Source organism: Strongylocentrotus purpuratus, unplaced genomic scaffold (genome assembly GCF_000002235.5).
Source record: "Strongylocentrotus purpuratus isolate Spur 01 unplaced genomic scaffold, Spur_5.0 spur5_scaffold_16, whole genome shotgun sequence".
In the NCBI taxonomy this organism is placed as follows: domain Eukaryota; kingdom Metazoa; phylum Echinodermata; class Echinoidea; order Camarodonta; family Strongylocentrotidae; genus Strongylocentrotus; species Strongylocentrotus purpuratus.
Window position 1 is genome coordinate 31,652,489 of NW_022145601.1, and position 24,539 is coordinate 31,677,027.

At 38.0% G+C, this 24,539-nt stretch overlaps 1 protein-coding gene across 1 annotated transcript; it reads left to right on the forward strand.

Annotated features, from left to right (window-relative positions):
* Positions 1 to 465: 465 nt before the first annotated feature.
* On the forward strand, positions 466 to 15,733 carry LOC578429 (ileal sodium/bile acid cotransporter-like). Its single transcript, XM_778598.4, has 4 exons — positions 466 to 812; positions 7,073 to 7,266; positions 11,219 to 11,423; positions 14,368 to 15,733. The coding sequence occupies exons 1-4, from the start codon at positions 630 to 632 to the stop codon at positions 14,854 to 14,856; spliced, it is 1,071 nt and encodes a 356-aa protein (XP_783691.3). The 5' UTR covers positions 466 to 629; the 3' UTR covers positions 14,857 to 15,733.
* The last annotated feature ends 8,806 nt before the right edge of the window (positions 15,734 to 24,539 follow it).

Here is a 24,539-nt window from a genome sequence, read left to right on the forward strand (position 1 = left end):
GGGGGGAGTTTGGGGTTAATCCCCCCCTTGATTTTTTTTAATGTGTATATTTTGTGTATGTATTTTGGGAAACCCCCGCCCCCTTTTGATTTTTCTTTTTCCTTTTCTTTTTTAAATTAAAAATTAAAACTTTAAAAAAAAAAGATTAAACAAAAAATTATGCCAATGGCTGACCTAAAAAAGTGTCCTCTTACCCCCCCCCCCCGCTTATTCAGCGATTGGCTGAGTCGTTGCGATTTTAGGGGGACCAAAAAAAAAGAGTGTCCTCTTACCCCCCCCCCCCCCCCCCCCCCCCCCTCTTATTCAGCGGCTGGCTGAGTCGTTTTTTTGGCCCGATTTAAAAAAAAAAAACCTTGAAAAAATCCTGCGTACGTCACTGCTCGAGAGGAACATTAACATCTAACATCTAACATCTAACATCTAACATCTAAAATAAAATAAAATAAATAAATAACGGCGAGCTTTGGGGGAGGGGTTCTACACCGACTCTTCGTTGAACGCCCCCTAGTTGCAATAGTTTAACCTGCGGGAAGACATGGCTCTTGAGCGAGTATTCCAAACAAACCTAACATAGTTTTGGAATCACAGGGCCTCATAGACATCGACGCCAGCCGATAAACATACCAGCTATGGATCTTCAGAACACGACGAACTACATGAATGTGACCGGCGAGGCAGGAGGCATCCCGCCCGGGCCTCCGGCGTACGTTGAGCACCTCAAGATCGCCAATCAAGTGGTGATCGCAGTAACTTTCTCCATTGTTCTCTTCGCCATGGGTGCTTCGATCACGCCGCAGAATTTTAAGATAGTCGTGAGTCAAATGTTCTAAATTAGTATTTTGTTTATCACCATTTAAATCAACAACAAATTGATGTGTTTTTCAACTGAACTATCAATTTGTTATTGCATGTAGAAGGTTTGGCTTGGCTTATACTTCCATCTAATGAAATAAAAGGAGATAATATATATATATATATATAATATTCATAAATGCTTGATCCTGTTTTTGTTGCAAGAAAATGACCTATTGGCTATCTAAATCAAGAAGATTACCGTTTGTTTAGGATTCAAAAAGAGATTTTTTTTTTACTTGTTGCTTCGTTTTTCTTTTCTTTTTCTTTTGTAGTCTTCTGGCAAACGCACATATACACAATCGAGATTAATGATTAATAACAAATGCCATGTTTTAGACAAATATTTCACTCAGAGTTTGATTGTTTTTATGAACTGTCCATGTCTATTTAGATTTACCTGTTTTGTTAGGCCCCAAAAGTCGAGTAGGCCTATTTGATTTATGAAAATCTTTTGTGGCGGAGCCGTGGTATAGTGATTCATTCATTCACTGTATTTGACTCTCAATCCAAGGGCTGAGGGTTCGAATCCTAGCCTGGCAGGACACCCCCTCCCCCCCCCCCCCATACTCCATATAAATGCATAAAAAGAACGATTTATATCTTTCATAATTTGCGAATTCGGTTCTGGAAGTGAAAGAAATAAATAGTTCAATTTTGGAAACAACAAAGATTTGACTACAGTTATTCTACCGAGGACAGTTAAGGTTCGTTTAGACCATGAAATAATTTGGCGTTTTATATCTTTAATTTTTTCAATATAATTATGATTTACCATCTCTACTAAGTTAACCGAAAAATCTATTCCTAAGTATCTCAAATAACCTTCTGATACCCAATTTAATTTGTGCTCTGGCATTAGCTGTTTTTTGCAGGCTCTATTTTTCCCAATCCATATCACATGAGTTTTTGTAATATTGATCTTTAGGTTTGACATTTCTTCAAAATCACCCAATATTTTCAGTGAGCTCTGAAAATCTTCTTTTGTACCGTTAAGTGTCAAAATGGTATCATCTGCGTATTGTAGTAGTTTACTATTTTCCCCCTGTAGATGCAAGCCAATTAAATCATTGGAATGTCTAATCAAAATTCCTAATATTTCGCTAACAAGTAAAAACAGGTATGGAGATATTGGGTCTCCTTAACGACACCCTTGTCCTATATTAAATCTTTCTGTGCAAAAACCATTTACTGTGACACAAGAAGAAGCATTTTGATAAAATGGATGAATCCATTTTTTCAGGGATGGCCCAAAATGAAAAAAGTCAAGAACATTGATTAGAAACTTGTGAGGTATACAAAGTTGCCAGCAGTTCCGCGGTGATGATCTCGTGACTCAAACGGATTATTATTATAAGCTGGGTATTCCGTGATTTCCCGGTGTGAAAAATGAGTTATTCTTGGGTGTCTTGATGGCTTCACAGTTACCATTTAAGTTCCGTGGTGATAATCCCGTGACTGTTGGCATATTTCTATTTTCACCAGCTGATAACTGACTGTTGGCATATTTTCATTGCACCAGTTGATAACTGGTCTGTGTGCATATTTCCAATTGCACCAGTTGATGACTGACTGTTAGCATATTTCCAGTTGAACCAGCTGACACCAATTAATTTGCATATTGAATATGGGGTGCGTGCAGATCTATTTTTTTTATAACAATTTATCTGAATTTACAGTATATTTCTCAATTCCTGATGATTTAGTTATATGCAATTCATTTCGAAAATACTACAAATATAAATTACCAGTTATTAGGACATTTCGCTACTTCGTATAAATTACATTTCATTAAACATGAATAAGGGAAACATTAACTATGAACTAAAATACTTTCAATAAAATACAAGTATATGACAAAATTTCGATTAATTAAATTATGTAAGTCTACTTATTACCAATGCCTTTACATTGGAAATACAGATGTACCAGATTTGAAGTAGTGTAGCCGTTCAACTGGTTGGAAGTTTTACCAAATGGTTCTAATGGCTCAGCTAGGCCAGTTGAATTCTAACTGGCCTGGATCATTTAGCCCATTTCAATTTCCAGGGTTACCAGTTCTGGGATGTTTGCACCCACCCCTACCCCACCCCCTCTAATCCCAAACTACTTCCGGGGCGCCTGGACGTAATTATGAAAGATCCAAAACACGATGTTCAGAAACGGGATGAGAACGTCATTATTTTGGTTCATTTATTGTGTAGCATTTGCGTAAGTATTGGGTTGAACGCGGGTTACAGTAACATATTTCCTCTTCGACGTAAATTTCACGTGAATGAAGAACATGATTCATCTCAAGTCAGCCTCGTTATATTCACGTGAATTTCACGCAGATATTTTGACTAAAACTATCACTAACGCTTCACGTGTTTCTGTGACGCGATACTTTCGTTTATGAAGATGTAATTTCATAATCAAACAAAACGGGAGTATTAGGTTTATAAACCATGGTCTCCAAGGTAGGGATAATCACGTTATTATAACGGTGATATTGCAGTGACAATTGCGTGATTTAGTGTACGTGTGTTTTAAGTGACCTAGTGCAATACACGTATTAACACATTTACGTAAATATCAGGTGTTTGAAGAACGTAACTCTCCTCAAGTCGATACCTTGATATTGACGTGATTTTCACGTGATTTTGTTTATTGGGACAGTAATGTTCATTTTTTTTGCTGTGTATTTCCCTCGGTTGAAGTTCATGTTGTTATGCAATATGTATTCGAAATTCATTTTCCAAACTCTTTTCTTCTTCCTCTTTTTACTTTCCTTCTTTTCGTCTGTTAACATAACCTTTCCATTTTCATTCCATCTACTCTTTTTCATATACCTTATCCAAAATTTATCTTTCTATGCTGTCTCGCTATCATCACCCTTCGTTTTCCATTTTCGCTCTCACTCATTATTTAACCCCTTCCCTCCCTTAAACGATATATTCCATTTTCTTCTGCTCTTCCTTGTGCTTTGACTTCTGATTCTTTATCCTCATTTTCATCTTCCTCCTCCTATCACTACTCATTTTCATCTTCCTCCTCCTATCACTACTCATATTCATCTTCCTCCTCCTATCACTTCTCATATTCATCTTCCTCCTCCTATCACTACTTATTTTCATCTTCCTCCTCCTATCACTACTCATATTCATATTCCTCCTCCTATCACTACTCATATTCATCTTCCTCCTCCTATCACTTCTCATATTCATCTTCCTCCTCCTATCACTTCTCATATTCATCTTCCTCCTCCTATCACTTCTCATATTCATCTTCCTCCTCCTATCACTTCTCATATTCATATTCCTCCTCCTATCACTACTCATATTCATCTTCCTCCTCCTATCACTTCTCATATTCATCTTCCTCCTCCTATCACTACTCATATTCATATTCCTCCTCCTATCACTTCTCATATTCATCTTCCTCCTCCTATCACTTCTCATATTCATATTCCTCCTCTTATCACTACTCATATTCATCTTCCTCCCCCTATCACTACTCATATTCATCTTCCTCCTCCTATCACTACTCATATTCATATTCCTCCTCCTATCACTACTCATATTCATCTGCCTCCTCCTATCACTACTCATATTCATCTTCCTCCTCCTATCACTACTCATGTTCATCTTCCTCCTCCTATCACTACTCATATTCATATTCCTCCTCCTATCACTACTCATATTCATATTCCTCCTCCTATCACTACTCATATTCATCTTCCTCCTCCTATCACTACTCATATTCATATTCCTCCTCCTATCACTACTCATATTCATATTCCTCCTCCTATCACTACTCATATTCATATTCCTCCTCCTATCACTACTCATATTCATCTTCCTCCTCCTATCACTACTCATGTTCATCTTCCTCCTCCTATCACTACTCATATTCATATTCCTCCTCCTATCACTACTCATATTCATATTCCTCCTCCTATCACTACTCATATTCATCTTCCTCCTCCTATCACTACTCATATTCATCTTCCTCCTCCTATCACTACTCATATTCATCTTCCTCCTCCTATCACTACTCATATTCATCTTCCTCCTCCTATCACTACTCATATTCATATTCCTCCTCCTATCACTACTCATATTCATCTTCCTCCTCCTATCACTACTCATATTCATCTTCCTCCTCCTATCACTACTTATTTTCATCTTCCTCCTCCTATCACTACTCATATTCGTCTTCCTCCTCCTATCACTACTCATATTCATCTTCCTCCTCCTATCACTACTCATATTCATCTTCCTCCTCCTATCACTTCTCATATTCATCTTCCTCCTCCTATCACTACTCATATTCATCTTCCTCCTCCTATCACTACTCATATTCATCTTCCTCCTCCTATCACTACTCATATTCATCTTCCTCCTCCTATCACTACTCATATTCATATTCCTCCTCCTATCACTACTCATATTCATCTTCCTCCTCCTATCACTACTCATATTCATCTTCCTCCTCCTATCACTACTTATTTTCATCTTCCTCCTCCTATCACTACTCATGTTCATCTTCCTCCTCCTATCACTACTCATATTCATATTCCTCCTTCTATCACTACTCATATTCATCTTCCTCCTCCTATCACTACTCATATTCATATTCCTCCTCCTATCACTACTCATATTCATATTCCTCCTCCTATCACTACTTATTTTCATCTTCCTCCTCCTATCACTACTCATATTCATCTTCCTCCTCCTATCACTACTTATTTTCATCTTCCTCCTCCTATCACTACTCATATTCATATTCCTCCTCCTATCACTACTCATATTCATATTCCTCCTCCTATCACTACTCATATTCATCTTCCTCCTCCTATCACTACTCATATTCATCTTCCTCCTCCTATCACTACTTATTTTCATCTTCCTCCTCCTATCACTACTCATATTCATATTCCTCCTCCTATCACTACTCATATTCATCTTCCTCCTCCTATCACTACTCATATTCGTCTTCCTCCTCCTATCACTAATCATTTTCATCTTCCTCCTCCTATCACTTCTCATATTCATCTTCCTCCTCCTATCACTACTCATATTCATCTTCCTCCTCCTATCACTACTCATATTCATCTTCCTCCTCCTATCACTACTCATATTCATCTTCCTCCTCCTATCACTACTCATATTCATATTCCTCCTCCTATCACTACTCATATTCATCTTCCTCCTCCTATCACTACTCATATTCATCTTCCTCCTCCTATCACTACTTATTTTCATCTTCCTCCTCCTATCACTACTCATGTTCATCTTCCTCCTCCTATCACTACTCATATTCATATTCCTCCTTCTATCACTACTCATATTCATCTTCCTCCTCCTATCACTACTCATATTCATATTCCTCCTCCTATCACTACTCATATTCATATTCCTCCTCCTATCACTACTTATTTTCATCTTCCTCCTCCTATCACTACTCATATTCATCTTCCTCCTCCTATCACTACTTATTTTCATCTTCCTCCTCCTATCACTACTCATATTCATATTCCTCCTCCTATCACTACTCATATTCATATTCCTCCTCCTATCACTACTCATATTCATCTTCCTCCTCCTATCACTACTCATATTCATCTTCCTCCTCCTATCACTACTTATTTTCATCTTCCTCCTCCTATCACTACTCATATTCATATTCCTCCTCCTATCACTACTCATATTCATCTTCCTCCTCCTATCACTACTCATATTCGTCTTCCTCCTCCTATCACTAATCATTTTCATCTGCATTTTCATCTTCTCATCACCAACTTCCTATTGTTACTCTTTAATTTATTTCTCAATCTTGTTCCCTCCCTCCTTCTACTTCTCCTTCTCCTTCACTCATCATCATCATCATCATCTTCGTCCTTCTCCTCCTCCTTCCCCCTCTTCTCTTCCTTCTCTCCTATCCTCTTTATCCCTTTTCTTCACCTCGTCCTCATTCTCCACGGCAGGACATTGAACTAGATTTGCCACACTCCACCCAGGTGAAGTAAATGGGTACCTGGTAGGAATTTATTCCTTGAAATGATAGAGCGCCGTATGGCAGCCGTGCTAAAGCCAGGGTAATAATCGGGAGCGCCAGGAGGGTCAAATCTGACCGAAATGAGCGCTAAACAAGAACCCATTATTATTATTATTATTATTTTTTTTTTTTAAATTATTATTATTATTATTATTATTATTTCTCATCTGTCACCTTGAAGCTTCGTCGCCCAGTCGGCATCGCCGTCGGCTTCGTATCGCAGTTTGCCGTGATGCCCCTACTCGCTTACTGCTATGCACTCGCTGTTAGCTTCGAGCAGACCATCGCCCTTGGTTGTCTTATCCTAGCCTGCTGCCCAGGGGGTAGCCTTTCTAATCTCTACACTTTTTGGACCGATGGGGACCTTTGTCTCAGGTGAGTGCTTGTATTGGCGTAGCCCCTTTTTGTCACAGGGATGGAGGGGGAGGGGGTTGGGCCGGTGCCGAGTGATTTTGCCGATCACTGGATAAAGAATATTAAAATACATTCCCGACGGAATGTTAACTGTGCCTACAAAATGAATCAATATCTATTTCTATGCTGATTGCCCCCCCCCCTTTTTAAAATGTAAAAACAATTTTTACTTCAGAATTCCATGGCGTCGTTTCACTAACCCGAACATCACAATTTAACCGACATTCCATCGAAGCGCGTGTTCATTTCGTGACACGTGTTTTAATGTCATGTCGGAGAAGTAGAACTTAGGCCTATGACGATTTGATGTCTTGATAAAGCTTTCTCGATGGTGAAACTTTAGAATTCAAAAGCTTACGATCATCTTTATTCCATCTTATAAAGAAACATTGGGGGGCAGCAAATTATAATAGGAGCGACCGAAACTAAACGAGAAATTCTTTACTTTCATTATGAAGGAGATTTCATTAAAGAAACAGCACTCGATGTTTCCCTTTAACAAAATGACACACTGTCCCATTAATAGTCATGTCCGCCGTCCAATGCACGATACCAGTACACTCCCGGAAGGGTCCAAATTCTTATCTTTCTTGATGACTAATGTAGAATGTTGCGGGTAGAATTTATCAGATGACTGTACCATCATCTTGGTTTGAGGTAGAGTGAGGTTTCATATAATTAAAGTCTACTTATAGCTCATAGACATGGACAGTGACGTAGCTATGGGTGGCACGAGAAGTGATGGGAAATACGAGCTTACCTCCCAATCGCATGGCTTAAATAATGTTTGGGTTTTCTTAAAGAGAGAGATGGAGAAAGAAAGAGACACGGAACTGAAAATTGACAAAAACGACGAAAGGACTCCTGCTTATTATCGCATGTCTTCATAATTCAAATGTAATCTACCTAGTGAGGCCGCCCCCACTAGGATGCAAGTGTCCCTCTCAGGGGCGTAAATCCGTACCGAGGAGTGGGGGGGGGGGGGAATGATCGGCGATAGCCATCACATACTAGCAGGAGCACACGCCCACACTAATTTACGCAAGCGCGCGCGATCGCGCACGCACAAACACACAACACACAAACACACACACACGCACATACACACATACACACGCACTCGCTCATTAGGGGTGTGTGGGTGATAGGCCTTAGACGTTTCCTTAAATTATTAGTAAAAGAAGACGTTTTATTGTACCGTTCTCTACTGTTAACCCTTGACACTCTTTCTTTACTTTTTTGTTCTCTTTTCTTTTATCTTCTCCTTCCCCCCCCCCCTTTTTTTCCTTCTTTTTTTCTTCCTCTTTTTTCCTTCTCAATTTTTTTGCTTCGCCAATAGGAGGGGGGGGGGGCCGCGGCCGTTTCGGCCCACCCCTGGATCCGCCACTGAAAATGAATCAATATCTATTTCTATGCTGATTGCCCCCCCCCCCTTTTTTTTTAAATGTAAAAACAATTTTTCCTTCAGAATGCCATGGCGTCGTTTCACTAAACCGAACATCACAATTTAACCGACATCCCATCGAAGCGCGTGTTCATTTCATGACACGTGTTTTAATGTCATGTCGGAGAAGTAGAATTTAGGCCTATGACGATTTGATGTCTTGATAAAGCTTTCTTGATGGTGAAACTTTAGAATTCAAAAGCTTACGGTCATCTTTATTCCATCTTATAAAGAAACATTGGGGGCAGCAAATTATAATAGGAGCGACCGAAACTAAACGAGAAATTCTTTACTTTCATTATGAAGTAGATATGGGTGGCACGAGAAGTGATGGGAAATACGAGCTTACCTCCCAATCGCATGGCTTAAATAATGTTTGGTTTTTTTTAAAGAGAGATATGGAGAAAGAAAGAGACATGGAACTGAAAATTGACAAAAACGACGAAAGGACTCCGGCTTATTATCGCATGTCTTCATAATTCAAATGTAATCTACCTAGTGAGGCCGCCCCCACTAGGATGCAAGTGTCCCTCTATTGCTTGATCCATACCATTATTTCTGTAAATCGCCTGCTGTCAGCAAGAATGGCATTTACTCATAGCATGCCATGAGGCTGTATACACGCTACCGTTATAGTGCTTTGTACATGCGAGCTAATAATAATGCATGATAAGAGTTAACTATACATTTATTAAATTTAGCAGCTGTTTTAATAATTATACATTGGTTCATCATCACCTCCGAGAAGAAACAAAACAAACGAATCACCATATCAAGCTCTTTCCACAAAATTGAATGTGACATTTCTCGAACCTTGAAATTTCCAACTTCCAGGGGTTTTCACTCAAAATAGAATGAATGTGTTTGCGATGACCAGTTTCGGATACACTGATTTCCGTTTGTACATCATGAATCTACATGAACTCATTGCAAAGTACTACACTTCACTGTCGAACGCGATTCAAGATTCAAGAGTCATGATTTATTTATCTCTTTTTTTTTCTCCCTTTTCAGGGTTCTTTACTCAAAACAAATTCCATCACATACAGTATATCCATATATTATATACAAATAATTAAAGAAATAACTTCCATACATAATGGCTTAATACAGATAATAATCACCACGGCCTAAAACTTTGTGGCATATATATATTTTTTTAAAATATATATTAAATATATATAAAAAAAATACCAATCATAAAATATATGATCACGTTTGTGTTAGCACATTTCCAACACTCTCAAAATATTTTCTAAAGTGAAACCATTTCTTTTCAATTTATTCTCTCTGAGATTTGTTTGGTATATATTTTTCCTTTTCATAATAACGTTTTACAGCTGATAAAATTATATCAAATGAAGGTAGTTGATTTTGTAATTTAGCTGAAAGTATTTCTTGTCTTACAACCATCAGAACACAGTTGAGTGCATTATTATTGCTACCGCAAAATCCAAACAATTTATTTTGATTTGTAAGTTTGATCCTTTCCCCCGTATTACGAAATATCCAGAACTCTAACTTCGACCATACTTCATTAGAACAGTTACAAAAGCAAAAAACATGTATGATAGTTTCATCATTACTACTACAAAAAGTATACTGCTTGTCAGCCACTACACCAAATCTTAACCAAGTATCCTTCATATATAATATTCTATTTATATAATAGTCATGATTGATACCTCAGCTTTATCTAGCGAGTCTGATATCAAAACGGAAACAAACAGCACAACAAGTTACATGATAATTATAGTAGACAAGTCGAACATAAAAAAATTATTATGAGTTTGGAGTAAAAAACCTGTTTAATGTGCATTTAAATATTGTGTATTACACACCTGTGTATGGAGCAGTGTGAATTAATCAGAATATAGGGTTATAAAAACTAACAATAGCCTATTACAAAGATTTTTTGCACACGATAAATTTGTCCATTTAAACACCCTCTCTTGATGAAACACATAATAATAGGCATTTGTATATAGCGCTGTCTATCTAGAAATTCTATTCCGAGGCGCGTTTATTATTAGGCTTTAGCCTAAGCTGCCATTTAAGCGCTCCAGCATTTGAATATGCCCTCCCCCGAAAAAAATGAAAAAATGTATATACATAATTATATAGGGCAAAGGTCAGCGATTTTGTTTCCAAGGGTGCGCCTTAAAAATGTTCTTGTTGTTACTTGTTTGTGTTGTTGTTCTTGTTTGTGTCGTTGCCTGTTGTGGACTTTTGCACGTCCACCTCCCCCTCATCTCGCTTCAACAAGATCGCATAGACTTTCGAAAATTCAATGCAAGGATGATTTCAACACTCGTTTGTATGTCCCATGGTTGTTTGGAACACGTAATTCGTAAATGTTCGCATATTTCAACATGTGATGGACAATGCTATTGAAATTATGTTTGGTTAATTTGTCAAAAGAAGATGCGATCGTATAATTATTGTTCTCCTTTTTTTTCTTCAATGTAGTATCACCATGACAACCCTGTCCACCCTGGTAGCTATAGGGATGATGCCCCTCAATCTCCTCATCTACTCTCGACGATGGACCGATCAGAACACCTCCATGCCTTATCTTGATATCTGTATCTCCCTCATCCTCGTCGTAGTCCCCGTTGTCTTAGGGATGGTCCTTCGGTGGAAAAAGCCTAGATGGGCACTCCTCATTGCCAAGGTAAAATTAGGATGATTTGTTTTCTTCTTCTGGATATGTATATATATATCTAGATAAATGATTATATATAGTTCTGGTAAAACAAAAAAAAAAAAAAAATCTCACAGAATCAAACGAAACTTACACTGAATGTTCAAGATTACAAATAAATGTCATTTGCCAAACAATTTTGGTAGAAAATGTATACTAGCTGAGTAATGAGCATAGAAAGATTAGGAAATCAAGGTTGGTAGCCCCGACACCATTTGTGTAGTCCCATATACATCTTTTTGTGTACAGTGCTTGTTACTTTACCAAGACTGGGCCAGAACTTTACCAGAACTTTGTAGTATACACCAATACTTACATGCTACATGATCAACTGTTTCTGATCCATTCCACACCTTTTCTTTCACAATGTAATCGGATGACCAGAACTCACATTTATCTTTAACCAGATAAATGAATATATATATGATCTTACAGCGTCATTAGAGAGACATATGTATTGTAAAAATGAGTCATTGGCAGGACATTTTGGTGTCCTGTTAACGATTGAACAAAATAATTACTGCCCTCTACGTACGTTTGCAGGCAGATGAAACTTAAAGGCCTTCCAAGAAACAAAAGGTTTCATCATTAGTTGAATTAATTATATTGTTTTGAATTCAGGGTTAGGGTTAGGGTTTGGGTTAGGATAATATACCAGTTTTTATTATATCCGGTTAATGTACCATGTAGGGTTGTATGATGTCCTGTTAATTCAACATTTAAGGTTATACAGTGCGTCCCAGAAGAAAAACGAAACCGAGAATTATTGATGCTTTATCATAACTTAATCACAATTATAGTTAATAATTGACACAGTTATATATATTCATTTATCTTTTCTATCATTCATTTTTTCATATACATATTTTGTTCTACCTTTATTTATTTATACATTAATTTTCATATCTATTTACTGTATTTACCTATCTCTAAACGTCTAAACGCATTCTCTTCATCATGCATGTATTAATTGTGTGTAGTAGTTATTGCGGAGTTCGTGGTCTGGGGTCTATATTTAGGGTCTGAATAATTGTCTATGTATAGTAAATTGTCTTGCTTACTGGCAGCGGTTATTATGGCGTTAGAAATACAGGATCGGATCGAGAATCTAGGTTCTCAAATTAGGGTTCTAGGACACCTACCCCCTGGACATCCTACCCCGGATAACCCCTTCCAGTCAACTACTCCCTAGGACAACTACTCCCTAGGACAACTACCCCTAGGACAACTACCTCCTATAATAATAATAATAATAATAGCTCACATTTATAATGCGCCTAATACTACGTTTCTAGGCGCGGAACATATTATTACCCCGGTCATCGGATTCAGGCTTACCCGCACACAAGGTATGCACATTCTCCACTCCCTGGGGAGCATTCCAGCCAGTCGCCATTTTACAAGCGCCACTTGCTAATCAAACCACATTAGCTTTCGCATCCTACCGGGTACCCCTTTTAGGGCAACCACCCTCTAGGACGACTACCTCCCGGGACAACTACCCCCAGATAACTACCCCCAAGGAAAACTACCCCAAGGACAACTACCCCCAGGACAACTACCCCCGGATAACCCCTCCCTGTTAACTACCCCCTAGGACAGCTACCCCTAGGTCAACTACCTCCTAGCGCAACCACCCTCTAGGACGACTACCCCCTAGGAAAACTACCCCCGGACAACTACCCCCAGGACAACTACCCCCGGATAACCCCTCCCTGTCAACTACCCCCTAGGACAACTACCCCTAGGTCAACTACCTCCTAGCGCAACCACCCTCTAGGACGACTACCCCCTAGGAAAACTACCCCCGGACAACTACCCCCAAGGAAAACTACCCGAAGGACAACTACCCCCAGGACAACTACACCCAAGGACAACTACCCCCAGGACAACTACACCCAAGGAAAACTACCCCAAGGACAACTACCCCCAGGACAACTACCGCCAGACAACTACCCCCTACGACAACCATCCTCTAGGACAACTACCCCCGGTCAACTATCCTAGGGGGTAGTTGTCTGGGGTTAGTTGTCCGGGGTAGTTGTCCGGGGGTAGTTGTCCGGGGGTAGTTGACCCGGGAGGTAGTCTTCCTAGAGGGTGGTTGCCTTTGTCCTTTGTTGCTCGTATATGCAATTCATGTTACGTTAACAGAAAATCAGCGCCGTTTTTTTTTGTTTGTTGTTGTGGCAGTTTACCTCACCACATCTGAACAAACCTTAAAGGGATAGTTGAGTTCTGTTGCAGAGGGCGCTACACAAAATATTTTTTTTGTGAGATAATGAAAAACTGAGTGTCAAATTTGAAAGAACATCTAAATGACGAAATCATGTTTGTTTGATCAAAATCGGTTCAGAGATGGCTAAAATATAACGATTTCTAATACTTGTGTACCACCACAAATATTAGATATTTTGACAAATTTGAAGAAAAAAAAACCGTTGAAAAAACGAAATAAAGCCTTTTACGTCGTATTTTAGCCAATGCCGATGTTGGCTTTTTTGTTGGCATTTTCGTGTTGCTTATATTACCCACAATTAGCCGGCTCATGTATTGTTATTTTTAATTAAATAATTAATTAACGGTCACCGTATTTTTTGTTAAGTGGAGCTGAATTGGTATGATCGTATTGGCTAAATTTCACACATTTTGGGGTCTAAAATTACCTTCATAGCAATTTTAGGTTCTAAAGGGCACTAGAAATGTCTTAGATAAGAATAAGAGCAATAACTATTCACTTTGAAGGCATTTGCGGTCTGAGAACAGAACTCAATTATCTCTTTAAGGGGGTTTTGAGATGCTTGTTGAAGACATCTATAGATTGTAGGTTGATGTGGATATTTTGAGGTAGTTGATTCTACATTCCTACATTACTAGGTCTATATTGTTGTTGTTGTTATTGTTATCTCCTACATAGCCTTGCAGTTGGATTGGATTCATCGGAGTGGTATGCAGCATTATCTTCGTCAGCATCATGAACCCTCGTCTCTACAGCTCACATTGGACCATCTGGGTAGGGGCGCTCACCCTCTGCTGGTTCGGCTTCGCTCTTGGCTACCTTCTCGCTTTCATCTGCCGTCAGACGCACTCACAGTGCCGCACCATCAGCTTCGAGACAGGTATCCAGAACGTCGGTCTCGCATTCGCCATCATCGCCTTCTCGTTCGCCGGAAACCCAAATATGGTGCAGATGATGACGTTCCCGGCGCTGTTTGGACCTATGAGTGTAGTGTCCGGGTTCATATATACAGGAGCGTATAAACTGCATCAGAAGTTCCGCGGTTCAGACCAGGCTGAGAAGAAGCCGGATGGAGGACCGGAAGAAGGAGTGGGTGACGGAAAGAAGAGCAATGAAGGCACGATGAAGACGACGGAAGCCGAAGGGAAGAAACTAGCAACGGCTTAGAAAACAATAATGACATCAGTCACACCGCCAAACCGACTCTTAAAGGCAGGTTATCCTACTGACCCTTCTTCAGATTTACGTATATTTGCCATCTACTGCCCACAATGTCCGCATGTTTCGACAGCCATGTCCCACAATGCATTACCACCTGCATGATGCGCGGGTAGGGTACATGAACCGGAAATTGTTAAATGTACGCCTTCACCAAAAGATGGCGCGTTTTAAAATACGGTACAGCAGTGGAAGCGATGTCGGTGAATTACCCTACCTTTAAGTTAAAAGTATTCCGAAACTGAACGATTGTTGTCTATGGTGTATGTTTGTTTGTTTGTTTGCTTGGTATGTTGTTTGTCTGATGTAATTCTTGTCGGTGTGACTGGTTTATAAAGATGATTAACATAATTTATGTTTTGTTCGAAAGCAGCTGGAGAGGTGTAATAAGTCTATCCATTTAATTATAATGAAATTCATTTCCACATGTTTATTTCGGTCTCTTACCTGTAAATAATCAATACGGTTGAAACGAGAAATAAATAATAAAGTTAGAACTAGAACTAGAACTCCTTTGCACATTACGTAAATACTGCTTTACTATTTAACTACATGTATTTTGGCTACAACAGGTTTTATCACAAATAGCAGAATCATTTTGTGCCAATGTCCCACATTAAATACAGACATAGTCCCTCTCCCCAATATACACGTACATCGTCTGCCACCACCCCTCCCCCTAATTGGGGGCAGTGCAAATCTAACAAAATATATTTTACACCTGCCTTAATTTGCCTGTTATTGCCTTAGTCATATTGGTTATGAATTTTGTTATGAATTGTGTTATATACTGTATATTATACTTTGTGAGAATGTCAAACCACATTTGTATGTATTATTGCCAATGTAAATTGTTCATAATTCAGCCATCTGGCTGCGAAGTGCAATTATAATAAAACCTTTTCAATCAGTAAAGGGACATATTAGAGTTTCTATCTCTCAAGACGGCTATCTTGATGATTCTGAATTTCCCGGGTGAATTTCCCCGCCTCCTAGATCCATTGCAGAGCCAGACTCCTGCAACCTGACAGGGGCCCTAAGGCGTGGCCCGGGACCCTTTCCGCTCTGAATTGCTACAAATCGAGGTAGACCCCTGGATTTCACTCAGAAAGGCTGACGCGTTGGCATTCTCCTATTTTTTCTTGTTATCGTCAATTCGTATGTAATATTGAATTGTTGGCAAGATCCCCTTTTTAGCCCGTATCAGTATTAGTATGATCCAATACAAAGCTATTATTCTTTATTTAATTCAGTATAATGCTTTTCCTCAAAAATAGTTTTGCTATTTTTTTAGGGTTGAGACGCTAAGAAATATTTTCAAATGTACATTACACGAACCCTGAACCATTGCAAAATGATGGTGGTTTTCTCTCTCTCTCTTTATTTTAATCATGCATTATCAACTACATATAAAGCAGCAACCAAAAACTTAGGGTTATCTGAGATAGGTGAAAGTAAGAGTTAAAAAGAAAGTCATGCTAAAACGGCGCTTCACTTCCCCCCGCCCCCTGAAAAAAATTAAATAGATTAGTAGTCCTCCTCTCCAGCATCCCCCTCCCCCCCGCTTTAATATCACATTTTCACTTGGCAGCACAAGGGGGACGGGGGGGGGGGGTGGGAGGAGTGGGTTAAACCCCCTAACCCCCTAATTTTGTTACGCTTAGGAAATATCTGGATTTACAATAGAAAATCTCCTTTATACCACATATTATTTGAAATATATCGTGAACACCCACATCGCAAGAAGGAATCACAAAGGTAAGCAGACATTTTGTGGGCAAATTGTTTATACTAATACTGTTAAAAACTATCAAATCTTTTTGAAATTCCCGCCTTTCTGTAGTGGCGCCACGTCACTGCAACCATGGCGGCCTCCGCTCCGGAGCAAGGCAACGAAACGGAAGATGATTTTATGACTGTTAGTCCAGGGAAAAAACAAGCAACGAAAAGACGAAGAAAAGAAAGTAGAGAAGTGGAAACACTTAAAATGCACGACACTTCGAACTCGGATAATGAAAATCATACTTTTGCAAACCCAAAACCATCTGACTTAAAATGCTTTCTAGTCCCAATAGACAAAACCAAAAATCTAAATATCCTAGTAATAGCTAAAGCCATACATGCAGTGGTGGGTAATAATCCAGTGGAATTCGTCAAACATGTAAGGAATGGAATCATGGTAAAGTGTAAAAACACTAAGCAACTGAGAAGTGTGAAAGAAATTGAAAACATCGGAAATATCCCCGTGAAGGCGGAAGAGATGAGAAATTGGGTGAAAGGAGTGATATATGGTATCCCCATCGAAATGACAGAACGAGAAATTCAAAATGAACTGACTAAACAGAAAGTCGTAGGGGTAAAAAGAATGATGAGTAGAAGAAAGGACAAAAAGGAAAATGGTTCTCAAGAAAGAGAAGACAAAATAAAAGAACCAATTCCCACTAGGAATATCATTCTATCATTTGACCGCAGCAACCTCCCCTCTGAAATAACGTTTTGTTACCAATTATTTAAGGTCAAACAATTTATTCCACCTACTCTCAGATGTTTCAAATGCCAACGTTTCGGCCATGGAATAGCACAATGTCAAGCCAAGCCCAGATGTGTTGGCTGTGGGGAGACGCACTCCTTCGACGAATGTCCCCACAAAGAAACGCCAAAATGTATTAATTGAGGAGGCGAACACTCTGCGGCATATTTGGGATGCCAAGAAGCTCAAAAAGCAAAAGAAGTGCAGAGAATCAAAATAGAAAAAAAGTAAGCTATGCTCAAGCTGCCAAAGTTTGGAAGAATGATCAAGATCAAGCAATGGATACAAACCAAATCCGAAACGCACCTCTTTCACAAGAAAGACAAGCGGTAGACTTTCCGGTACAGATAAACAAACAAACACCCCAGATAAAAGAATCCGAGAAGAAAATGAAAACTTATCCCAAACAAATAAAACAAAACGAAGGCAGACAACAAAACAGAAATACGAAAGAAAATACTTCACACGAAGATTATTCTGGAACCACGCAGTATGTTCATGAAGGAGGAGAAGTTAGTAAAAATGAGAAAAACTTAATTGTCAATGCCAGTAATGAAGAAATAATATCATTCATTGTATATATTCTTGCAAACTTTAATCAAGAGAAAGATAATCCAATAAGCCTGATTGTAGGAGCAGCTCTCAAATTTTTCAATCTCACTAAATAATGTTAAATGAACAAAATGTTATTGGCCTGGTATTTTAGTCTGTTCGCCTCCGTGACCCTAAATATACTGCAATGGAATGCGCAGGGCATAAATGGTCACGGAGACGAACTGAGACTTCACATTAATAATAGACAAGAAATAATTCATTTAATTTGTGTGCAAGAAACTTGGCTATTAGAAAACGAACGTTTTGATATAAATAATTATGAAGGAGTTTATAGAAATAGAAAAACAGGCATACGAGGTGGATGTGCTATATACTTCCATAATTCGTTAGGACATAGCAAAGTTACAGAACATGAAGACATAGAATGCCAAAAGGTGAATATATATTTCAATCAATGTATATACACAGTGGTGAACTTTTATAACCCATGTAAAAAGATTACACCACAGATATTGGATAATATAACAAAAAATGCAAAAGAAGCTAAAAGAACAATTATATTAGGAGACTTTAACGCACATAATACTTTATGGGGTAGTGACAAGACCGACGGAAATGGAAAAATTATCGAAAAATACATGTTGAAACATGGTTTTACGATTTGTAATCTTGGGGAAGGTACAAGAATTGACCACAGAACGACAAAGCGTTCAGCATTAGATTTATGCTTTTCATCTCCAAATATTTCCCATAAGATTTCTTGGAGCGTAGAATCTACCACTTTAGGAAGTGATCATTTTCCTATATAATTTGATAGAAATAGGAAATCAAAATAATCTTCCAAAGATTGATCCGGAAGAAATAAATTGGTCACTTGCTAATATTAATTGGGAAACATTCCAACAAGCATGTGAAGAAGAGATGATAAATATAGACGAACATAATGTAGAAGAAGCTTACATTATATTTGTAGAAACTTTGAATAAAATAATGATACGTCTAGGAAAAGTGAAAGCAAAAAGAAGACAAAATCCTGTTCCCTGGTGGAACAAGGAATGTTCACAAAGTATAAAAGAAAGGAATCACCTAAGATATTTAGCAGAGAAAAGAAAAACTGGAGAGTATGTAGAAGATTACCTGGCAAAGAAAGCAGAAGCACAAAAGATCAAAAGACAAGCAAAACGAGACTATTGGATCACCTATTGTAAGGAAATGACTCGTTTCACATCAATGACAGATATTTGGAATATGATACGTAAAATAGAAAATAGTAAGACTAATAAGAAAAATGAAAATATTAAATCGTTAATATATGAAGAGAAAGAAATAATAAATCCTCAAGAGGTTGTAGATGTGATGGCTAATCATTTTGAAAATATTAGTGAGAGTACAATAATAAACAAGCAAGCCGAAAATATAGTAAAAGAACATTTGCAAGAAAATGTAAATGATCAGGAACTACGTAGAAATCAGTCTTTGAATCAAACATGTACTATGCAAGAATTCAACCAAGTCCTGAAAAATCAAAAAGATACAGCACCAGGAAAAGATAAAATTGGATATGAAATCTACAAGAAATTATCAGTACAGATTAGAAATAAAATGTTAAAAATTATGAATAAGATTTGGGAAAGTGGAAACATCCCCCAACAGTGTAAACACGGAATCTTGATACCGATACTAAAAGCAGGTAAAGATCCACAAAAACCATCATCGTATAGACCAATAACATTAACTCCCATCTTTATAAAGATATTGGAAAAGATGGTTTATAGAAGACTAGATTGATATTTAGAAAATAAAAGTATTTTTCCGAGCATACAGAGCGGATTCAGAAAAGGAAGAAGCTCTACAGATAATATTATACTACTTGAAAATATTATTCAGCAAAGCTTAGGGAATCATGAACATACATTAGTCTGCTTTTTAGATGTAACCAAGGCATATGATAAGTTGTGGTACAATGGTTTATTATATAAATTACTCAAACTAGGAGTGAAAGGAAATATGTATACATTTATTCAGAACTTACTACAGAAAAGAACCTTCCAAGTGAGGAATGGACAGACAATATCTAAAATATCTACCCTAGTCAATGGATTACCACAAGGAAGTGCCCTTAGCCCAATTTTATTCAACATTATGATGCATGATATACCACTGGAAAAGGAAGTGAATATATCATTATTTGCAGATGACTGTGCTATATGGAAATCAGGTAAAAATGAAAAGTTTGTGCAAAACAAAGTACAAACATACTTAAATCGGTTAAATGAATGGTTTAAATACTGGGGAATTTCAATATCTAATGAAAAAACAGTTTCGCTTCTATTTACAAACAGTAATAAAAAATGTGAACTGAAACTTGAAGGAGTACCCTTACCTTCTGTACAGGAGCACAAATTCCTAGGCTTAATGTTTGATACAAAATTAAGTTAGAGACCACATATTCAGGATATAGTAAAAAGATGTAAAATAAAATTGAATATATTGAAGAAAATAACTGGTATATCATGGGGAAATGACTCCCACTCTATGCTTATTGTATATAAAGCATTAATACGTTCACTGTTTGACTATGGATGTGAAGCATATGATTCGGCTTCAAACTTAGTGAAGAATACGTTGAACTCAGTACAATATCAGTCTTTAAAAATTATAACTGGTGGCCCTATTGGAACTTCATTACAATCCCTGCTTAAAGAAACAGGAGAAGAACCACTAGACATAAGGAGAAAAATGCTGACGAATAGATATTATTTTAAAGTGAAATCTACTCCCCAACACCCAGTCCAAAAATGTACAATCAAGTGTTGGCATTATGAAAATCTCAAAAAAAAGAAAGTTAAAAAGCCCTTTGGTTTTAGAATTCTAAATGAGAAAATAGTTCAAGAATCGGATGAGGTTGAAGAAAATAGACCAATACCATTTCCACCATGGCATTACATACCACCCACCATCTCCACTGAATTACATACTTTAATCAGCAAGAATGACAACCCACACTATCAAAAAGCCATATCTTTAGAAGTAATAAACACTAGATATAAAACACACCTACATATATACACAGACGGATCTAAAGACCCTAAGGGAGGCAATGCGGCAGCAGGCTTCTACGTTCCAGCGATGAAAATTCATGAACAGAAGAGATTACACAATGACACATAATCATACAGGGCAGAACAAGTAGCCATTATTATGGCATTAGTTTGGATTGAAACCTTGAATATTTATGTTGGTATTGTTATTCTTTCAAACTCTCTGAGTACTCTAAATGCAATAGAATCTCAGATAAAAGAAAATTTCGTAAGTAGAAATACTGATAAAAATTACTCATCTTCATTATAGAGGTATAAACATAACGCTAGAATGGATCCCATCTCACTGTGGACTAGTAGGGAATGAAGTAGTAGATAGTTTTGCGCGATCTCAAAATTATTACCAAAATGAATTGGCATCCCCAGGTTAGTTGAAAATGACACCTTAAACGTTTTTCTGGACTATTTGGTTCATGAGTTAAGCGTGTTTGTACAATTATTAGACCATGCGGCGGACTGGCGGCCATTTTGGATTTGACCTCTCAGGGTCATCAGAGGTCAAATCAAAATGTGAAATAAACTCACTGAAAGGGATTAAGGTGCGTAAATTCCTAAAGAAATTTGAGAACATAGGAGAGAACAAATGACAAATTAATGGGTAAACTTTTTGTAACCATTCAAAACTTGCTATTTTTTAGTCAATTTTGACCATGACCTTGACCTAAATGCAAAATCCCAAATTCAAGCGATCTCAAAAGTATTACCAAATGAATTGGCATCCCCAAGTTAGTTGGAAATGACACCTTAAATGTTTTTCTGGACTATTTGGTTCAAAAGTTAGGTATTTGTACATTAGACCATGCGGACTAGCGGCCATTTTGGATTTGACCTCTCAGGGTCATCAGAGGTCAAATCTGACTTAATAATAATAATAATGTAACTTATATCGCGCCAAATCCACTCTGTGGAGTGCTCAAGGCACGTGTAAACAGGAAAAAAGATCAAGACTTGAAAAGAAATGTTTTGAGATGAGTTTTGAAAGAATCAGAGGATAAACATTCCCTCCACATCTGAAAATAAATCTTATGGTGAAAGCAAACTATGCTGGAAGTTTCATGCTCTTTTATTACTGACGGTTGGCTCTTTTTTATACAAATATCCATTGAATTGGTACCTATGATACTCCTCAATTATTTGCTATTTTGTCATTATCATTTCAATCAGCATTTTCCCTCTTACAAATTTACTAACTACATAGCTGTTACTGGCCTGTGTATATAATATATACGCATACAACACTGATCTTTATGATGTCTTTAACGTGACATATCTTCTTCTCCCCTTGCAAACGAAAAAGAAAACAAGGTCAGTAAAAGGGATTAAGCGACAAATAATGATTGTGATTCAAATTGATGCGAATATTTGTTTGAATAAGCACTGCTATTCACCCGAACCTTCTTTGTAAAAACAACTTTTACAAATCTCAGCCATGCCTACTGAGTTGAGACGTTCCATTCAATTTAAAATACCCATTACATAATACACTTCTCCTAATCTCAAAGTGATCTTACAGCACAGTGGCAGAATTGCATGGCTGAGATTTGTAAAAGTCGATTTTACAAAGAAGATTCTGGTGAAAAGCATTGCTTATTCAAAAAACATCCTTGCATCCATTTGAATCACAATGATTATTTGTCGCATGGTCCTTTTATTAAATAACCTTGTTTTCGGTTTTGTTTGCAGAGGGAGAAGAAGCTATGTCACGTTAAGAAATCATAAAGATCAGTTGTATTATGCGTATATACATATGATACCAGGAAAAATGTTGATTATCAGAATGTCATTTTGGAATACCTCTATACAATTACCACATTGTCTTTAGCCCGTATCAGTATTAGTATGATCCAATATAAAGCTATTATTCTTTATTTAATTCAGTATAATGCTTTTCCTCAAAAATAGTTTTGCTATTTTTGTAGGGTTAAGACGCTTAAAAATGGTTTCAAATGTACATTACACGAACCCTGAACCATTGCAAAATGATGGTGGTTCTCTCTCTCTCTCTCTCTCTTTATTTTAATCATGCATTATCAACTACATATAAAGCAGCAACCAAAGGGGGCCGGGGGGGGGGAGGGGGTGGGAGGAGGGGGTTAAACCCCCTAACCCCCCGTAGATCTGCCCATGTCACCATATCATTCCACGACATTTTGGTCTTCCTCTTCTCCTCAAAAGGGACTTTTAGATTTGCGTGGACGTGGACGTGTTACGTCCTTTTAAGGCACTGACAGTCACATGTGACGTCCTTCTAAGCACTGGCAGATCACACGTTGCAGTCCACGTTCTCATCGTGCAAATCTAAAATTCCCTAATATTGATTTACTGGTCGAGGTTCATTATTTGCTGACAACGAAAAACTTCTCCAGGTCATGACCATGTTTCTGCCCTTGCGCGATCGCCTCCAGCTCCAGCAGACACGGCGCGGCAGCGTGCACACGCACCGCTACTAACGGCGCAGTAGGCCTATAACCACTGCTGACGGCGGCACTGCACTGCGAGCTGAATCGGTAATAATAGGCCTACTCATAAAACGAGAAATCTTGCATGCTAATCTTAGTTCCATTTCATTGGTTTAAGGTTTGAAAATTGAAACTCAATATTGTGTTAAAGTTATAACAGAAAAGATAATCTTTATTTCATAATTCCACCGGGGCGAATTTTAATTTTGCAATCGCCCCCGTGAGTAACCTGACGGGGCGATTATGTAGCTCACGGGGGCGAATCGCCCACCGCCCCCGTGTATTTTGAGCACTGCTAGCTGCCCAATGACCATGCTATATGCAAATGATCAGTTACAAGACAAATAATGGTTTGGTGCTATAATTAGTGAAATAAACTAACTGATTACGATGGAGACTATGCAGGGGAACCACTCCTAAAGAAATTTGAGAACATAAGGGGACAAAAAAATGGGAAAACTTTTTGTAAACATTCAAAACTTGCTATTTTTTAGTCAATTTTGACCTTGACCTTGACTTAATGCAAAAGCCCTGAGTTCTGGCGTACTAAAAAGTATTACCAATTGAATTGGCATCCCAAAGTTAGTGGGAAATGACACCTTAAACGTTTTGCTGGACTATTTGGTTCAAGAGTTAAGCGTGTTTGTACAATTATTAGACCATGCCGCGGACTGGCGCCATTTCTTATTTGACCTCTCAGGGTTATCAGATGTCAAATCGAAATGTGAAATAAACTAACTGAAAGGGATTAAGGTGGGGGACTATGCAGGGGAACCACTCCTAAAGAAATTTGAGAACATAAGGGGACAAAAAAATGGGAAAACATTTTGTAACTATTCAAAACTTGCTATGTTTTAATCAATTTTGACCTTGACCTTGACCAAAATGTAAAGCCCTGAGTTCTGGCGATCTCAAAATTATTACCAAAATGAATTGGCATCCCCAGGTTAGTTGAAAATGACACCTCAAACATTTTTCTGGACTATT